Here is a 20380-nt window from a genome sequence, read left to right on the forward strand (position 1 = left end):
CAATAATGATACGGTACAAGAAGGAACACAGGATTACCAAAGAACAGACTCCACAAGCTCTGATTTTAAACTGCAGGAGTAGAATCAGAACCTCCCATTAAAACAGGAACATGGGACTTATTTTTTTAAAGCTCCATGCAAGTCACACATTGTATGTAGCACTCTCATATTCATTAAGCACAATGAGCAATTGCAGATTAAAAGCTGCTGGTGTCTCACTTCAACCAGGCAAATGCTTTCTGGGAAGAAGAGGGAATGGATTTTGATAATGAAAGGTTTTCAGGCTGCAAGTTTAAATGGAAAGAGGGAAAGACTCTTCACTGTGTCGACAATAAGGGTACATCTGCAGGTCCCCTGCAAAGCCTCTGCACCTATAGCAGATCACACCTCCTAAAGCATCTATATCAGTGGCAGTTATTTTGCACAGTTCTCATTTCCCTGAATCAGATGACAGCTGCAGGCAGTACCATGAATACCTTGACCTGTGAAATAATAATGCTCTCTTGTCGCCAGTGAAATTAGTTTGACTCCTGCAGTTGCTGTGTTTTTTTTCTGCCCCTTTGCAGGGTAAGGCATATTCTGTCACCAGTCGGATCGCACACTACTTGTCTCTGCATGGTTGAAGCAACTTAAACCTGGAGGTAGTGACTTGGCCTGAAGACTCACAGACAAGACCCACCTCCCGCCAGTCCACAATGACTTACCGGTTGACGTTTGCCTGGAACATATCCCCAAAATGGCTGTGGCTCAGAGAATATCTAAAAGATCAGGAAAGGAGAAGTAGTAAGAAAGTATTTTTTATGCTAAATAGGAGGAAATTTGGTGCCAAGAAGCCTTGTTAATCACAGTCATAGAATCATTTAGGTTGGAAAAGACCTTTAAGATCATGAAGTCCAACCTTTAAGATCAAGTCCAACGCTTAACCTATCACTAAACCACGTCCCTAAGCACCACATCTACATGTTTTTTAAACACCTCCAGGGATGGTGACTCCACCACCTCCCTGGGCAGCCTGTTCCAGGGCTTGACTACCCTTTCCTTGAAGAAGGTTTTCCTGATACCCCATCTAAACCTCCCTGGTGCAACTTGAGGCTGTTTCCTCTTATCCTATTGCTTGTTATCTGGGAGAAAAGACTGACCTCCACCTGCCTACAATCTCCTTTCAGGTAGTTGTAGAGAGTGATAAGGTCCCCCCTGAGCATCCTTTTCTCCATATAAACACCCCCAGTTCCCTCAGCTGCTCCCCATCAGCCTTGTGCTCCAGACCCCTCACCGGCCCCCTGCCTGGCTCTGGACATCTTCCAGCACCTCTACATCCCTCTTGAAGTGAGGGGCCCAAACCTGAACACAGTATTCAAGCTGCAGCATCATCAGAGCCGTTATAAGCTGTTAAGGCTTTGTTAATTTTCCTCAGGTACTCCTAGCAAGGCCACATTGTACTTGCGTATTAAGGTACCATTATGTATACGACAACAGTGCAAATAATCAGGGCTGCATCAGGGATGACTCATAGTTCTATTTAAGAGCACCATGACATCTCTACATGCAAATCGTTACCATCAGCCTCATATTTGAATTTGTTTGTGGCTCATGTGGAGCAGTGGACATGGACCCTGACCCGTGACACACTGGTGTGGGTGTAGTTGAAATGGTCACGCATACTGAGAGTTTTGCTATCGGCCTGAGAATTACTTTACCGTTAGATTAAAAAATGCCAGAGCCAGAGCCGGGAAAAAGTAGGGTTGCACCTTTGCATTTGGATAGTGAAGGGCTGGATGTAGCTGTTTACGTGAGCTCTTTGTTTACGTGAGCTCTTTATTTATGCCTGGCCTGCTTTGGCCCAGCAGCCAGGTGGGTGTTGCTGTTGAGGGTTCTGCCCTGAGCCTGCCAAGCTGCCGTCTGCCAGACAGGCTAAAGCACTAACCTGAATCCAGCTAATGGCCTCATGGATAAGATCCAAAGCTCTTTACAGCTCATAGTCAGTGCTCTGAACATGTGCATGCAAGTATTTATGGATACCCTGGATGGATATGGATTTCTTCTAGCTCATCCAGGACATCCACAAATAATTGCATGCACGTATTCAGAGCATGCAAATATTTATTGATATCTTGAATAAGCTAGAAGCCTTGGAAGTTTAGGGGACTGTAAATCCCCTCTGTCTACCTTCCACAAGCAGTAGTGAGCACAATAACTACTCCACAGCGTGTGAAGAGGCAGTTCGTTGCTCAATGCTCTGCATGCAAACTGGCCACAGAGGGGCAGTGGCTGGAGGCGCTGCCCTCCACGCGTCTGGAATTGTCCACTGTCACTGGGAACAACAAGGAGCCCTATGCTGCCAAATTTCATGATGTACCAACTATTGCAACTACATCCATTTGTCTGTTTCTAGCAGATGATACTGCTACCGTACCTTCAAGTCAAAACCGTGGAGCTGCTTCCCTGACTGCCCTGCACCTATGATATTTAGGTTGTAAGATGCTCAGGACAGATGCTGCTTCTTACTATGACCATTTTCACAGCTTTAGCTGAAAGAAAATTTGCTCTTACCTTGGCCTCTTGCCAAATCTGCCCCGGTGCCAGGCTGTTTGGAGGCAGCGCATCCCTCTCCAGACACAGCTACACAATCAGCAAGGCAGTTTGGATCTCCTCAGGTCTCCAGGGCTGTAGCCATTTCTAACCACACTGAGGAAACCTAGTAGCATAGGATTTCTTGGAAGGAATTTTTTATTACAGCTTTCAACACTGGCTTTCTTGACTTGCTGGTTAATTGTGTGACTGACTTACTTTTTGCCTTGCTGAGCAAAAGCTCTTCAAGTTTTGCTGTCAGGGATCCCTAGCCAGAAGGGCAGCAATCTGCCTGCTCCGCTGTAAGCCGGGTGACAACGGCTGCACGGGGGCTGTTGATCTTTTCTAATTGCTGCCACATCAGCATTCACATTAAGCTGTCTGAGCTGACGGTATGAAACTCCGTAATCCCTGCAAATTCCCCCCTCACCTGGACTCTTTGCATTCATGGTTCAGATTTACTGACCTTCTGTGAAAAGCTTTCAGAAGATAAATGCAGCATGAATGGTTTGAGGGTTCCAGACCTCAGCGAAGGCATCACCTGCCTATGATCTCTAAGAATCTACTTTAGCAAGAACCGTACTGCTCAGAGCTGTTAGGCTGCCTGCTGGCGCTCTCAGCATTACAGGTTGTCAAGGGGCTCACTAGTACCAGGTTATGTATTAGGCGAAAACTAAGAGAGAGAATTATTCTGGAATACACAGTGCTTCTAAACTCTTCTGAATTGTGCTGAAATGGAGTGACCTGACCCGATGTGCCTGAGAACTTGCTATATAAAAGAACATAAACCACTCCATTTCACTGAAAATCCATCTGGGCTGGGGCAATCCCATCTCTCCAGGAACTGCAGGTGCTCTGGCAAGATGACGAAACAAAGGCGGTCAAACAGTGTTAGCATGTGTACCTTGCCCATCATCCCAGAATACCCAGGGTTCCAGGACATTAAGGTTTGTATGCAAAAACTCTCTTTGCAATATATGATAACTACTACCTGTTCTTCTATTAGAGTAATAATTCCTCTACTTCCTGGTAAGTTGATATTTGACTTTTTGGGCTGTGTTTTCATACAGAAAAACTTTACTTGAAATACTTTTATTCTGCTACATTGTTAAGTTGATTATTAATTTTAAAATTGATAATTCATTTTTAAACCGTTTTAAAAGTTTGAGGTAGGAAGGAGAGATGACATTTTAGCCAAGTTTTAGTGTTCTTCAATTCCCTAACTTACTCTGAAAGTACAACCGCTCTAGGCAAGGACATTAGACTGGCTGGTTCCCTCCCAGAATGAAGTGTGATGGGACAGTAAGATATCAAAAACTTGCTTCCTTTTCTGTTTACATGGCATGCCCAACCCACTAGTTATCATCTGCGCTCAGTGTTTTTCATTCATTACTAGCAGGCAACATGCCAAGTGCTGATGATGGAGTACCCTACCGAGACGTTGCTGGGCTCTGAAACCAAATTTGTGGCTGGACCCTTAGCAAGTATCTAGACTTAATTAGCAGTTGTCAAAAACTGCATGAACAATGGCGCTTTTTTATACCAAAGACATTGTCAGGCATAATAAATGATTGCAAGATGTTCCATGATCCCACTGTGGCTGTCATTTACGTGCAGTATAGTCTTTCTTTTTATTGATTTGAAACAGTAATATGGTATAAAACAGTTCTTTCAAGCTGAACTGCTAAGGTTTTTCAGAGAAAAAGCCATGGTCCAGTCTACCTTGGCGCATAGAAACCAGCTGCAGCTTGAGACAGGCTGGAGTGTCCTGGAATACCTGTGAGAAGGGTGGAAATGGCAAAGCAGTAACTTTGAAAACCCAGGGGACATTTAACTGTGGCTATGGAAAGGCAATCTTTTACATGATGAATTTCTAGCAAAATATTCTCTCGCAGTCCATAGAAGGACTCACAGCATGGATGTTCCCTTGAAATCAACCTAAAGACACCCACTGATGTCAGCTGGGGCTGGGTCAAGTCTTTATTTGCCTATTCAAGTAACTCGGGTATTAATTTGGCTGGTTAGAAAGGAGAGAGACATCCTATGATGGGAAAGGAGCAGAAAACTCCATGTACATCTGTGATATGCTCCGGAGTAATAATAATAAGCTTCATAGTTTTAAGACATAGAAATACATTGCATATGCAAATTGCAATTCTTGTAATAATACAGTGCACCTCAGCACAGAGTTATCTGGGAGTACGGAAAGGGGAAAAAGAAGAAAAAAATCTCTTACAAGTGGGATCTGGTTTTACCATGGGAGACAGCAGCTGTAGGCTAATGAGATTTGAAAAGGATAAACCTGAAGTTCTGTTAATATAGACAGGTGAGGGATTCTTTCAGAGAATTAGATTTTCAGAGAGGCTACACAAAATTGTGCCAGTACATCAGAGTCGGTAGGAGGTAAAAATGCTCAGCAGTGTTTAACCTCAGCCCAATGGACTTCTGCTCCAGAGAGGGATTGGTGACAAACTGCTAGGTCTTCAGGGAATTTGGATTAAGAACCTCAAACCTTCCCTAACAGCTGTTTACTGTATGGAATCACGTACTTAAGATCCTTTTGCTACTTAAGTCAGCATATTTTACTTCCGATTTCCTTCTCCCTTCTGCCCCCAATCCTGCCTCTCCCTCCCCCCCTATTTTAAATAGTTATCAAAAAATTATTCAGAAACTCCAGCCTTCAAATGACGTTTCCAGGATTTGGAAAGAGGAAAGAGGTCCTCACCACAGCTGAGTAATTTTCCAAGCAGAGCTTCATTAGTCCGTTGCTTGGGGAGCTCTTCAAGAAGCTACTTGAAAGGCTGCCTGACAACTGGCAGTGGCTTCTATGACAAACCACTGGAAGAGTATTTCAGCGACAGGCTAATGGAGCTCAGGAACTATGAAAGAACCAGGTCTAACAGGAAGACAAAAGTATTTGCTGGTAAGAACCAGAACCCCTTCCTCACCCACAGAAGCTCTCAGCGTAGAGGCAGTTGCACTGCTGTGGTAACGGCTGGGCATGGCAAGGAGAGCGAAGAGCCCTGCAGCTCAGCAAACCAAGGCAACAAAAAAGTGATCGAGCACAGTGATCAAGAGGAAACCCAGAATACCCTGGACCTCTTCGAGGGTGACTTCCTGGACATTTTGACAATGCACATCACTGTTCCCCTAGAAGCATTTCTGCAAAAAAAATGATACTGGAGCTGGTTACAGCTTTTCGTGCAGTCCTGAGCACTGGGAAGAATTGTTCCTGTTCAGCACCATAGTTCATGTATATCAGCCCGCTCTGACACAGAAACGTGCTTGTTTGTGGGAGAAGATATTATCTCGTTTTGTGTTCTTGATTAACATTGCATATATCTGTTTTCGATTATTTTCTCCAAAGAATCAGTATAACTGAGACATAGTCATGACATGCAGAGAGCAGTGTTCTAAATACATGCACGTATTACTTGAATTCTTAAGTCGCCTTGGAAAAAGGTGATCAGCATCAGAGAAGCAGCTTGGTTTCCTATTGTGCAGTTTGTATTAGCTAATCTGAAGAAAGACTCGCATATTCCGCCTAGTTGCTTTGCTTGTTTTAAGCCTTTTGGCTTTTATCATGTCACTTCAGCCTGATATTTACAGCGATGTTTTGCACAGACGCAAATAGTTGATGAGCAGTGATCGATTTTCACTTGTTGCCACATGTAATTACCAGGTGGATCATTGTAAGTGATCGATGCATGAAGAAGCAAACACAGACATAAGTTTTCTTTTAAATATGATCGACCATTATGGTTTCATTTGCAGACTCAAAAACCTTTGACTTAAAAACCACTACAAGAGGAAAAAATACTAGATTTCAATGAGAATGATGGAATTAAGTACAAAAGATGGCTCTTTCCCTCTTTGCTACTGTAAATACGGGAACAACATAACAAATCTCTAACATAATCTGAACTTCAAATTGTTTTTTGTATTTTAGTGTTTGTCATGGTCATCTAAGTATAGGATGTCAACTGCAGCTGAATCTTTTTATTACGTGAAATGCCAATATTTAATTCCACAGTACACCAACTGAGTATCAGACCCAAAGCAGGGCAATTATTTTAAGCTTCCAGCAAGGACTACTGCTGCCTGTGGTATCGTCGGCAATAAATTTCTCATTAAGGTGTTGGTTTGATCTGATGTTTCTCTCTTTGCTTTCAGACTTGCTTTAATGTAAGTTAACGAGTAAGCTATGCCCCTGGCTAGACCTCATCCCTTCCAGTGCTGACTTCTCTCCATCGTTTTTGCCTCCTTGCTCCTCCCATTTCTTCAGTCCTGGTGAAACTTGCCCAAGGTGTGTCTTGTCCCTTCTGCAGTTCATAATTCCCCTTTTCCCAATACTTACCTATTGGCAGAAATATTTCTTCTGCTGCACTGCCTCCTCAGCCCTCTGGCCTTCCATTTCTCTTCCAGAGTGAGTAAGTAAACATATGCGGAGAGGAGAGAATGGATTAAGGAATCTCTCACACCCCCAGTCCCCTCAGAAACAACCAAGGGTTTCTCCCCTGAGAGGGAAAGGAAACTGGTAAGACTCGTTCCACACCATATCCCTTCCCCAGTCCTGGGATTGACGGGATCTAAGGGAACTGAGCTGAGATACGGAGCACGCCCAGTCCTTTGTGTGTGGGAGAGAGCATCATATACTTGGGCTGAATGTATTTTTCAGAATTCACAGTTGCCTTACTGCTGCAAATGGAGGGAAGCAGCCAATTAGGTGAGATTTTCCCTGAAGGAAAATATTTCTTTTTAGGTTTAAATGGAAGTCTGAAACACATAATGTATTAGCAGATGCCATAGAGGGGATGCATCTGGTTTCCATTGTAAATCTGCCAGAGGTTAGTTTTTCCTCTAGGAGTGAATGCATAATAATAACATAGTATTATGTGAGGGCATAATAATAACAGTGCATAAGGACAAGGAAACAGTATTAATAGAATGCAGGCAACCTTAGTTCTTTCTTTTCTTAAGCATGTGGCTTTGCACCCTTGAATGTGTGCTTTTGAAGTTCAGTTTTGCAAGTCACTTCCTACCTACAAGCTTTTTGAAAAAGGCAGTCTGCCTGCCCTTCTTCTCCTGGTATTTTAACCATTATCACACTGCAATGACCCCAGATTAGCAGGTCTGGAGCATCCCCAGCCTCTCTGCAGATAAGCTACCAGAGGTACATGGAGCCTTGCACTGTTAGGGTGCTGCTGATGTTTGCCGACAGCAGAGGAACAAACTTTCCTTGAATTAAGAAAAAAATCAGCAGTGATAAACTGTAATTAAAAAAAAAAAAGTAGAAAATCAGGGAAAATTTACTCAAGTGTCTGTAAGTGGGCTACTCAAGCTGCTCAGCCTCTGTGGCGGTTATTCTTCTCTACTTAGGACAAGTCAGACCACCAACATCTAATAGGCCCCATTTTAATTTTGATTGTTACTGTTTACCAAATATGAAATAGAATTACAAAACCCAGCAAATTAAATTCTGACTTGGCAGAAACTTTTATTGTCTCCTCCCCTAGAAGCACCCCCATAGACTTCAAATCACACAGTGAGGCCCATTTATGGTATTCTTATCTGTAAAGCACCCTAAGGGATTAAAAAATTTGACATGTTTTTTTTTTAATTGGATTTCCTTCAAAGCAGCGTAATGACTTTCCTCTTACAAGCTGTGCATCTCATGCCAGAGATAGTGGAAAAGTCTAAGGAAGATTACATCTCCCAAGAGGGAACATATCTAGATGTTGCTGTACAGAAAGGACATCAAGTTACAGAGAGAACAAAACCACCAGGAGCTGTTAGAGGAGGAATAAAATTTCATCTCACATCCTCTCAGATTGTTAAAATCTTGTGAAAAATGGCTTGGGTATGTTTGGAAAGTGATAATATGCATGACCTGAATTTATGCAGTCTATTACCTTAGGTTTTACTGAGTTTAGCTGTTGGATGTAGCTGCTGCTTTCATGCAGATAATCTGTTTTCACAATGTTCTTTCACAAAACTTGATGCGAACACTGTTTGCCATTAGCAGTCTCATAAAGATATTCTTTATGCCTCTTTGAAAAACTCTTTCTCCTCTTAAAGAAAAAGCACTGCACTGCTTTCCTCCCGGTGATTTTGCACCTACTCTTTATCTTCGTTTTAGATCTTTCCGTACGGAATACTGCAGAGCACACTTGGTTGGTTGCTGTTGTTTTCCTTCTCAAAGCACTCTCCCTCTGCCTAATTGGAGCTTAGGTAAAGTCGTCTGTAGGGCCTCACAAATCAGACAGTGTTCAACTTCAAAAAAATAGTTCACGTCTTTGGGAGCCTGTGTCCCTAATAGTGATTTTGTCATCCTTTCCTTGAACTTATTTTTAAGGTCATCAGGAGCCGTGTTGGCCGAGGGTTTGCAGTGCGGAGGAAGGCTGGGGCTGGGAGGATGGAAGGCGGAGGAAGGACATCCCAGGGGAAACACAGTGTGCTTGCAGACGAGATTGTGAACCTCTGCAATGGGAGGTACAACCTCAGTTTGGTTTTCAGTTCCCTCAATCTCTGTGAGGATGTGACAGGACAGAAAACACAAAAGACAGTAGTATTAAAACATACAAAGCCACAAAGGCATCTAGGAAGGTATGAGCTGTGTCCCACTCACTCTCATCATCTTCAAGAGCCCAAGGACTTGAGGAAGCTCCATTTGCTTACACGCCTCGTTAAAGCAAAACATATAGTCTTCATGTATTTAAATTAAGGAATTTATTAAAAAAAAACAAAGCCAAAAAAACAATTAAAACAGTGGTTTGATCTAGATACAGCAGCACTGTGACATTACTAGGACATTATGTACGAAGAATCCAAGCAGCCATAGAACACAGAAGCCTTTATCTTCAGTAACAATCTCAAAATGAAACTAGCTTCATCAAACAATGTTAAAGATCTCCCTGGAAAGAGAAACAAAACCAAACAGACCCTCCCCACCCCTAACCCTCTGGATACTAGAATGATTTTTTATTTTTTTTTGTACAATACCAACAGCCACTAGCTCTTCTAATTGAGAACACTTGCTTTAATTTATTACAAAAATGATCTGTTGACTCAGTTATGAAAGACAACTTTTAACATTGCTTTAAGAGTGTCTGCTCCTCTTATAGACTACAGTATTAGAAGTGCTTAAAAACATTTAGTTCTGGATATGCTCTTGAAATTCAATCAGAAGGATATTCTGTGTCTGTTTATATACCAAATATGATTTTTAGTTTTAAAGCAGGTGAAAAGACTAACCCTAATATGAAACTGCAATTTTACAATTTAATTATTAGTCAGATATGGGCAACCACATGATAATTCATGAAATCTTTAGGTCTATCTACATTTTCAGAAACACAAAATAAAGTTTTTACAACTTTCACCTTCAAAAGGCTAAAATGTTAAGTCTTTTAGAAGAGTGTCCAGTGTTTAACAGAAATGCAATTGAGGGAGACCGCATTCAATACACATGAAACATAACTCGTTTGAGCTTGCCGATAAACGTATCTAACAAACAGCTGCATGTGGGGTGATGAGAAAGGAAAACACATCTGTCATCCAGCCACTGCCTGAAATGTTTCTTCTCTGGGAGTGAAACTTCTCTACAGGACCGCTGATCCTCCAGAAAACCTGGAATTCCCCTTTGGAGCCTGCTGATCCCAGGCATGTGGTTGCCTCTTTTGTTTCCACAGCTGGGTGGTGAGGTGACCCAATGTTTGCCACGGATGCATCTTTGTGACTTCACACAGCATCTCACTTAATTGGTATCTAGGGATGCATTTGCAAGCTTGGCCAAAAAAGTTGAACCAATGAATGTTATTTTGTCCCTTCCTCATAACTATTTATTTCCAATACAAAATAAGAGGAAGTGTTTGTGTGAATGCCATAATTACTAGCTAGCTCTTAAATAAGAAATGAGTGCTTTAACATTTGCACTGTCATCTCATCTTCTGTTGGAGATGTCTTACAGAAGCGCAGTGCATTCTCCTTCAATATTTCTGAGGAACTAAGAAAAAAACAATAATAAAAAAGAGCCCTAATTCAATAAAAGCAGCTATATTAAGCCCATTTCACTTAAATAGTAATACAAAGAGTTGTTATTGATCTGTTCTGTGCACAGACTCCACAGTGCTTCCTATTGATAGACAGAGAGCATTCCTCCACGTTTCAGAATGGGAAAACAAAATTGCACAGAGGTTTGCCCAGGGCAGTGAAGAAAAACATGGGCAGAATATGAATACAAACCACGGCTTCTGGCTCCAGTAAATAAACCAAGGAGAATACATATGTGCCATCAGTAATACTCATTTTAGTGAATAGGCAGTACTCTGTTTAAACGTGTTTCTGTCACAAAGCCCATTTGTCAGTACACTAGCTTTGCTGATCCAACTGCAGCAGCTTTTATTTGTATTATTGCGGAGATGTTTGGGGGAGGTAAGTGTTTAGTACTGTAGCATGTTGGCTTTCACCTTCTTTGGTGGTTTCCCTAAAGGAAATAATTTGCAAAATTCTCTGAACCGATTTCTTTCTCTTTTCTTTTTGCAGTTAAGGAAGAAAGTTATTACCAGCCTGCATCGCAGTATTATTTATCATAAAAGAGACTGTGTTCCGCCCAGCACACAAAAGAGAAGAATTGTTTTAAACTTATGCAGACCTCCTCTCAGCTCTAGCACGAGGGTGTTAGTTATTATTATTCTTACTCTAAATAATTAGTAGCATTTTAAATTGCAGGTCATATCTGTGAAAGGCTTGAGATAGACAATTCTAGAATCTTTGTTTTCTGTGGAGCCACTGAAGAGACCGATTCTCCCAAATTTCACTGCCAAATGTCGGTCCCTGCAGCCAGAGACGGACTAGGGCCATCCCTGGGTGGGAAAGCCTTTCAGTCTGGACTTATAGAGCTCCTACAGACAACTTCGTGCTTCATGCTACACACATGAAGGAAGACGGCATACATCCCAAGGGGCAGACTAACCCAAGGATGTTCTTTCAAAGAAAAGTCCAGTCTTTTCAAATATTATATGGGAAATGCCTAGAAATGCCCGATGAATGACCTCCTCTGCACTGAGAGACTTAACAAGCAAGTATTACAAATACAATTAAAAAAAAAAAAAATCACAACTAACTGTGGAGCAGAGGTTAAAACACCAGTATCTTGTCCACAATGAAGTCAGGTCCTGCAGCCACCTGCTCCATGGGTGTCCGTGAGAGTCAGCTGTGCTATCAGGGTGTGCATTTATTGCTCTTCCAGAAAAGCCTGCGTAGGGAACTCCTGACTGAAGCTCAGACACGTGGGAACAGAGACCTGTGTGTGGCTGTCCATGCAGACCGAGTGAACATCTACTTGCCTCATCAAACTGTTCCCTCTGACCCTCACAGAGATGATGTCCGAGCCGCGGGCCAGAGCCGATGCTTAATGTGACTTTGTGTGTGCAGTTTTCAAGTTACTCAAAACCTGTGAGCAACATACAATGAACGATGACGGAAGAATGTGCAGCAATGTGTGGTAAGAACTGCCATGGGACACTTGCTGAAGGTACACACGCTACGACAGTTTTCACACTGCCCTCCAGAGCTCACAGCTTGTCCGTCTCCCTTGCCCTGCCCATGGTTCTGTTGGCATTAGACATGTTTCCTGGTTTTCTTTTTACCTGAGGCATCTCTGCTGAAAAAGGTCAAGAGCCACTGGATTTGCAATGCAAGGCTTCGACAGCTGAAGCAAAGAATTCAAGCTGGATCCTGAGGTCTGGTTGAACGACACAGAAGAATCAATGTCTTTGAATCAGACGCTTTACTGGGTCGGCTGAGTTTGATTCCCTGCTGCTGATGGTGCTCTTAGCTTTAGTTTCTGGGGGAGGGGATGACTGCAAATTGAGATGGTATCACACTGTTTTTACAGGTGGCTGGTATTGTTTCTGACCTGCCAGTTACCAGGCATCCCTCACCAGTAGGGCCAGATGAATGCTGTGTATGGAATTCTGCCGCTCCCTAATGCTCAGTTTGATCTCCAGAGCCTGTTAGGTTTGGTTATTTTCACACCTTTCCAAGCTTCACAAGCAGGTTTTTGTTCAGAAACAACATCTGAGTCGTGGCCATTCTTGTAAAAAATCTGGTTCTAGATACTCCAGGACAAGAGTGCACATTTAAGAGTTTATTATTTGTTATTTTTTTCCCTTCATTATCCCTTTGTTTAAAAAAGCCTCTCATCCAACTAGAGAGTGGGAAAAATGCTACAAGATTTAAGTGAACCTTGAGACACTGTAGAAAATGAATAGTAAACATCTGAATCATAAAAGCCTGTAAACTAAGTAGTGTACATCAGACCACTCAGTGAAGGTTTAAAAACAAAAAAAAATCTTACATAATTCAGGATCACATTTCTGATTCTTAAAAATCAAGTTTGCTCATCTGTCTATTTAAAACAAGCAACGAGATCTGAACGTATGCATTTTTTGGAAAGAAATCCTATGGTAATTGGAAAGGAGATACAGAAAATTAATCAGTCTGGAAAGCTATTAAAGAACTACTTTCTGTTCCTTTGTTACGTGCAAGAGCACCTCAAAAACAGTTCACTTGGAATCATAATACTAAAAATGTCATTGCAAATACTCTCCAAGTATATCATTGTATAATGAAATCTTTTTTTTCCAGAGTTCCTGAACATCCATGGTTCCCAGTGTTTTTTTAAATTTGCCTCCCCAAAGCCAGATGCCAAGTGTCCATGGAAGCCTGGCTGTGTGGGGCACTGCCTGGGCAGGGCTTCAGCCTTGAGTTATGGGCTCAGGTTGCACCTGGTCACCAGTGGAAGTGGGAGGACTGTGGTCCTACTCCGGTCTTGAGTGCAAGGTGAGCTGAATAATAAAATAATAATAAAAAAAGAAAGAAGCAATAAAAAAGAAAATCCTACAGGTTTTGTTGTTGTAGGCAAACCCTGACTAGAAGATTTCTAGGACTGTTCATTATCACTAGTGATGTATAATATTGATTGGATCTTTTCAGGGCTTGGGTACTGAAAGAGCACAACAGTTCTGCTGTCCCAGCATCATAATACTGTGTAAAGTTTGTCAGACAGGATAGCAACACTTTAGGGATGTGGCATGAAATATCCCTCAGCTGGTATTGTTTTCTGTCTCTCCCCTCACCCACTGACTGCTCCCAAGGAGCTGGGATCCAGAGGGACTGCATCCCAGGCTTGATGCTTCAGGTGCACATAAGCATCCTTCCTCCATAACATCCTGAGGATTCAGGATATCTGCCTCTATCCTTCAAGTATCAGGACTCAATGAAAACAGCTCTTGTCATTCGAGGACTTTGCACCGATCGTGTGTCTCCACTGCTAGGGTCCTAGAGGTGCTTGCCCAAGGAACTGCCCCAGCTGAAAGGAGAGCAGGAGAAGGCACGTACGTAACTGTCATTCACTATTGTCATAAAAAAGTCATCCACCACTAGTTAAGGCTGATAGCATCTATAATCTATATTTGCAATTTGTTCACCTGCTTTCAGTAAAGGGTTTGTTGTTATTAAGATTCTGTCTCCCAAGTGGGAGATGGTAAAAAAGGAAACTTTAGTCTTCATATGCCATAACATGTAGGAGATGAAGCCCTTGGGACAACAGCTGCAGTTTTATCAGATTTATCCAATGAAATATTTATGGGCTAAGCCTTCCCCCAACCACCTTTTTTCCTTCTTCATGGCAGTAGGTAGATATTATCAGCCACGTTTTTCTGATGGGGGAATATGCTTGTCTGTTGCTGCAAAGTGATGCAATGGCAGTAGTGGTAAAAAGAGCTTAGCCTTTCACTCTACCCTGCATCCAGCACCCTCTTCCCCTAGCATCAGTGTAGAGGCTGAAATCAACTGAGGGTACACAAAAATGTTGTATACCATGCTGTTAGAAGATGTCTTAGAGTGACAGAACCAAATTGGAATTGCACACCATCTGCAGCTCTCTAAGAAGAACTAAGATGTGTGTCTTGTCTCATCTGGGGTACACTGATACACTCAGTTGTCTGGCTAAGATCTGGTCCTCCACTTCTCACCTATATTTCTTGAAAGCAGGTGAAATCCCACATGTCATTGAAGAAGGTCTGTGAAAACCTCCCAGAGCAAGTCTTCATCCAGAGCGTGCTCAAGTGACTGATCAGATTCCTGTTGACTTTACGTCAGGCCATGAGAACAGACCTGGAGGCAATAGCCCTATCTGTGCATAGTGGCTTTCACCTCTGCAATATTTCATTCCCCTCCTATCAGGAAGCTGAAACCATTATAGATTTAGTTTATAGCAGAAACACAGAGAGAAAATTACTCAAAAATCTCATCTATTACTGTCTTTCTAAAATCTTGTATCTTCCATAAGATCTGCAATGCCATCATCTGACATGGGAGAGTGGCTGAAGCTCTCCCTGACCACCAATACAGGGGAAAGGAATTTCTGGACCACACTGATCTGCAGGAAAAAGAGGAACAACTTCTAGGTGATATTACGTTACACTTTACACAGTTTCACTACATGTCTACTAATGACCAGGAAAACTGGAGGCTTTTGAAATGATGTGGACTTGCATCTTTACGTACTTTACTCCCGCTAAAGGCACCAAAGCCTCATCTCCTCTTCTTGACTTTTCCCTGTCAGCTGCTTTGTGCAAATCCTGTCCCTGTTCTGTCTCTCTCCCTCATGATCTCAAGCTGTTTTAGTATGCAATTCCCCTGTCTTTCTTACTCAGACATTTGCTACTACTGACCTGCATCTTTTCACCCTTCTGCATCGGACAGATAGAACATATATGTGATAACCTAATGAATTTTGGCTATTAAGACTTCGACTGGAAAAGGTTTTCCTTGTACCCTGGGATAACTGCACTACACTCTAACAGGGTTTTAGTCACGCCACGCTGACCTTCAGGTATTCCTGATGGCCCAAAGGTGCAGAATCATCAGTATACTCCAGCGGACACCGTAAAGGGCATGGTGAACCAACATGTTGAGCTATAGAGATCCTGTCTGCACTTGGGAGGACAAAGGCTTTCCAAATTCTGTTGAAGGGAAGTAACCATATTTTTGATCTGGTGTTCTTAGTAGTAATTGATAGTGGCATACTTGAGAAGAGCATGACTCTGACTCTTGAGGTACTGCTACCGAACCTGAACGATTCTGTTTATACTGGTGGGAACAACGTTTTTATCAATGGTTAAAGGATCCTGGACAAAGAATGATGGAACCAAAAGTGGGAGGTATTATTTCATAACTGACATTTGGTTCAATTGAGGGGATGAATCATGGAGTGTTTGGCATGACACGTGCAAGTACTCTAAGTGCAGACACAACCTATAGGTTCTGCTACTGCTCAAAAGCACCTCAGATGCCACTCTGAACCTCCACAGCTCAGCTTTAGAAAGCTGTCATGAATCTTACAGTCAGCACAAACCAGTCTAATGGATTTCTCTCTTGCTACCCATTTGATATGAGCAACTGTGGAAAAGCCTTGGACTTCTGATGCAGCATAGAGAACAGTTCGAGTTTTGCTTTCATTTCAGCAGGTGCAGGTTTCAAGTCCTTCAAAAACATGGCCATTTGCTGTCCTGGTCACCTCTCACTCAGCTTTGTTCTTTCTGTCATTAGAAACAGCACAAAACTAGTGAAGGAGAAGGGCTTAAAACAGGGTTCCCTTTCTAAGAACTTTTTGATGAGCTAACAAGGTAAGTAAGTGCAAATCTCAGCTGCGCTGGTCCCATGGCATCACGAACCTTAGGCAGAGCAAGTAGCATTCTTGAATGCATCAAAATCTTGTCTTTTAGCATTCAATGCGAGACACTACAAACTAATGAAGAGGAGAAATGTATGCAGTGTTGCTGTAAACCAAATATACAGATGTAAAATAATTAAGAATAAACTGTTTCATAAAAATGCATGTCAGTAAAACCCAGTCTGATAAAGTGATTTATGAATAATTTTCTAGAATTACTAAAAAGAATGATTTCTCATTTGAGGCTCTGGAAGTCTTGAGTCACATTTTTTTTCTTTTAAAAAAATGTCTTAAAACACATGGCTTTACAGCTGCTGCTTGGAAAATATACACCTCCAAAGTCTGACTTTCATTTAAATACAAATGTACAAAATGTAAACTGAGACAATAGAGAAATTTACAAAACTTTTCTTTAAAAATAATAAAGACAAAATTCAGTTCTAGTATGATGCTATTTAAATACGTGCAAGTAGTCATGTTCATTGAATTTCTATTGCAATGTTCTAAATAGACAAATTTGATTCACACAGTCTTGAGTGCCACCTCCAAAAACAGACCTGAGTGGAAAATTCTTCTTAAAATGCGAGGCTCCACTGGAAGGAATGGATAGAAAATCTCCATTTCGGGAGATCCTTTTTTTTTTTTTCACTCAACGGTGGAGGCTCTCTCATCCATAGAAGCTCCATAGATTATAGTGGAAGGATGCAACATGTTGTTTCATAAAACTGAGCTGGAACTAGCTGCTTCCAGTGGAGTTTGAACTTACGTGATTTGAATTTATGTGGTGATTTAAATTGGCCTTTGAATTTGGAGAACTCTTTGAATTGTTCTGATGCTGCACAAAGGGAAAGACAATGACAATTAGGTTCCCAAAATATGCCATGCTTTCTTGTAGTCCAACACTGTTCATTTTACGGTGACAACATACTGATTGGACTGCACCATTGTTGTTTAAAGATCTTTGGATGTAAAATATTCCTCACTTTCTTATTCTCTCTAGGTCAGGAGGACCATGGCAATTCTTGAGGCATGCAGTGAAGAAGACTCACCTAAGCTCCAGGAGTCAAATCAATTCACTGCAAAATGTCAATACCTGCTAAATCTGACTAACACAGAGGATACCTGCCAATGTTCAGGCATGGTTTTAACCCTGCAGAAACAGACTGGTTTAAGAATGTTATTTAGATTTGCAAGTAGTGCCATGGTGCCTCATGCAAGCTGTACATCACGTAGTATCAGGTCTGCTCTCTTTTCTAGTGTCTTGGTTTCCTGCCATGACTACTTCACTCAAAATCTGCATTTTCTTTTTTTTTTTTTTTTTAAACACATAAATCCAGGATTTTCACAAGGAACTTATTAAAACCATCTAACCATTTCAAAAGGCATTTCAGCGTACCACTGAAAAATAGGTTTTCAACTGCCAGAAACAAAGTTCAGGAACAACACTGGAACTTCTGGTGGTAAAAAGATGACAAGGGGTAGATGGGAATCCTGGGATATGCGGTATTAGTCAGGAAATTACCAGGTAACTGAGACAGCCAGCCCTCTCTAAGATGCACTGTCTTTCTCCTAGCAAAAATATCACCGAAACATGGCTGTGACACTGGGCATCTATGGGACCTTCCTTGTCTTAGTCATAAAAGATCTCACCTGTCGTTTAAATATTCTCTGTAGCAATCCTTTCTTGGGTGGCTCTGGGGGGTAGCTTTTGTTTAGATCTGGTGAAATAGTACCATTTGGTCCAAATACATTCAGTTCTTTGAAACACTCTGTTTCTATCATCTAGCGGAACACAGTAAAAAAAAAAACCAAATTATATATCTGCATTAAATACATTCCAGTAGTACTAGGTTGTTCAAAGTCAGGATCAGGACCAGCAGCTTGAGCAATACGTTAGGAGAGTTAACAGTTGAATTCCTGCTGGTGGCTGTAGAAGGCAAATAGGATACATAAGTAAGGATGGAGTTTGCACATCAGTCTAATTAGAAGTTGCCCCATAAAAGCTTTCTGCTCTTTAGCACTGTGGAGAATATTGGGTAAAGATGGGCGTACTCACAAAATACCAGTTATCAGCACCCCTCTGCCTAAGTGGATCTGCTCTTTGATCCAGAGTTGGATTACAAAATCCACTGTTGGCTGTGTTTTGGTATCAAACAGAAAGACTGCAATCTGGAAAACCTGGAGTGGTTCAAGGGTTTGAACTGCTGCAGATGGGACCCGCTGCAGGTATAAGACAACAAGTGAGATCAGGATCACCAATGGAGGAGCCTTCTGCTGGGAATTCTGGCCATTCCATGGAAGTTCCTGAGGGCTGCTGTCAAAACACCTCTGTGGAAATCCAGGAGGAGGAAGTACAGGAAGATCCTTGCCAATTTACACAAATAAGCAGAGCCAACAGATACAGTCACCTGAACCTGACATCTGTGGTACATTATAGATCTTGAAAGAGGCCATTTGTAACTTATGAAAGCATTAGAGTCTGGCAAGTTATCCAGTAGCTGTAGATTACTGGAAATATACAGCTCCTCTTAAACCATCTGTGTTAGGAGTTTTATTGGAGTGATTTTACTATGATACATCCTTACCTCATTTTGCCATGGAATAGACACTGATCCTGTGGAAAACTTGGAATAGAAATCATCATCTGTTTGGTCCAGGTTAACTCCTTTCACTGTGGAGAATTGTTCGATGTCTAACACATCCTTGCAGTATACTGCTCTGGGCTATCTCAGCAGAAAAAAGAAAAAACACAGCAAGAGAAAAAATATTTTGGAGTCTGATCATGTGCTTTCATTCACAGATCCAGTCAAGTGAGAATGCCTAACAGCAAGTGACTATCAGCATCCTGCTTCTCTAGACTTGCTCTGCCCGCATGTTTATCATCAAAGGCTGACTTCACTTTAAGCATGTTAAGCTTCCCATTTTGAAATCCTTAAAGCATCATTGCAGCCAAAGTGGGTTTTAGTCGTCCATGTAGCATACGATTATGAGGTGAGAGGAGAAGGACAGAAAGAGCAAGAAACCAAAAAATCAAATCCTTCAGTAGTCTTTTAGAGAGGGAACAATAGAAAACAAGAATGTTTATGAGTGACACACTGGAGACAGCTTTGAAAAGGGACCTCAGATAGAAGTGTCCTACCCAGATAGCTGTGGACTTCGCAGCTTAGAAGTTTAAAGGAATACATGCTAATTGCTAAAGAAAACAGAATAGGTTTGTCATTTTTCCACTATTTTTATTAATAGCTCAGCTGCTGGAAGGTGTCCAGAATCACCTCTATTAACTCTTTTAACTTGGCTGCATTTCCTCAAATAGTCAAATGGCTTTGCCTTTTTAAACTACTTAATTTTCTGGGATGACAGACAGGACTCTTTGCAGTGATGCTGCTACCTCATATTCCAGCAGTCAGCCACGGAAAGCAGAAACAGTCATCGCTGGCTACCTGTCATAATGCGGTCACCTGCACGTCTAGAGAGCTCCCATCTACAACACAGTTACCCTTCGACGCACAGGAATAATTGAGGGGTGGCTCGTGGGACTAGCCTGACCTGCTGAACTCAAGCACGTGTTGAATTCTGCTGTCTACATATGGTACCATGACTGCACGGCCCAGGGGCCCAACCATGCAGTATTTTATCTAGATGTGAGCAGTGTGACCAAACAAATCAAGCTGCTCCCTGATAGGAGTCCTGTTTGCTGGAGGCTGCTGCATCCCTGTCATTCCTGACAGCTGCAATTCACAATATTTTTGTGGAGACAGAAGAGGATGGAGGTTGTATTACAACCTCTGCCATTGGCTATATAGCTTTGGGTGATTCAGCTGACTTCAGTAAAGACATGGAAATCTATGGATGAAGTGCCAAATAAATTAAATTAGGGGCAGCTCTTGAGTTCCCAATAAATAGCCATAAAAATTTATGTGCCTCTGCTTTAGCAAATATGTCTATAAGAGGTGCCTTCTAGGCCTTACATGCCACGGTTAAGCTTTTAATATACTCTGGTGGATCCCAGATTTGAGCCCAGAATTTTCGAATTTTCTACATCAGAAAGAAATAGTAGCTTGTCTCCTATTT

The 20380-nt window shown here is 41.9% G+C and overlaps 1 protein-coding gene across 3 annotated transcripts in view; it reads right to left on the reverse strand.

The window, feature by feature from the left end:
- Positions 1 to 9278: 9278 nt before the first annotated feature.
- Positions 9279 to 20380, reverse strand: part of GRK5 (G protein-coupled receptor kinase 5) — a 169506-nt gene continuing 158404 nt past the window's right edge. For all 3 annotated transcript variants that reach the window (XM_055719609.1, XM_055719608.1, XM_055719610.1), the window contains 3 exons: positions 18895 to 19032; positions 17960 to 18091; positions 9279 to 17144 (listed from right to left, as the gene is read on the reverse strand). In XM_055719609.1, coding sequence (XP_055575584.1) covers positions 17046 to 17144; positions 17960 to 18091; positions 18895 to 19032 — 369 coding nt within the window. In that variant the 3' untranslated portion in view covers positions 9279 to 17045. The remainder of the gene's footprint in view (positions 17145 to 17959; positions 18092 to 18894; positions 19033 to 20380) is intronic.

Source organism: Falco cherrug, chromosome 9 (assembly GCF_023634085.1).
Source record: "Falco cherrug isolate bFalChe1 chromosome 9, bFalChe1.pri, whole genome shotgun sequence".
Lineage (NCBI taxonomy): Eukaryota > Metazoa > Chordata > Aves > Falconiformes > Falconidae > Falco > Falco cherrug.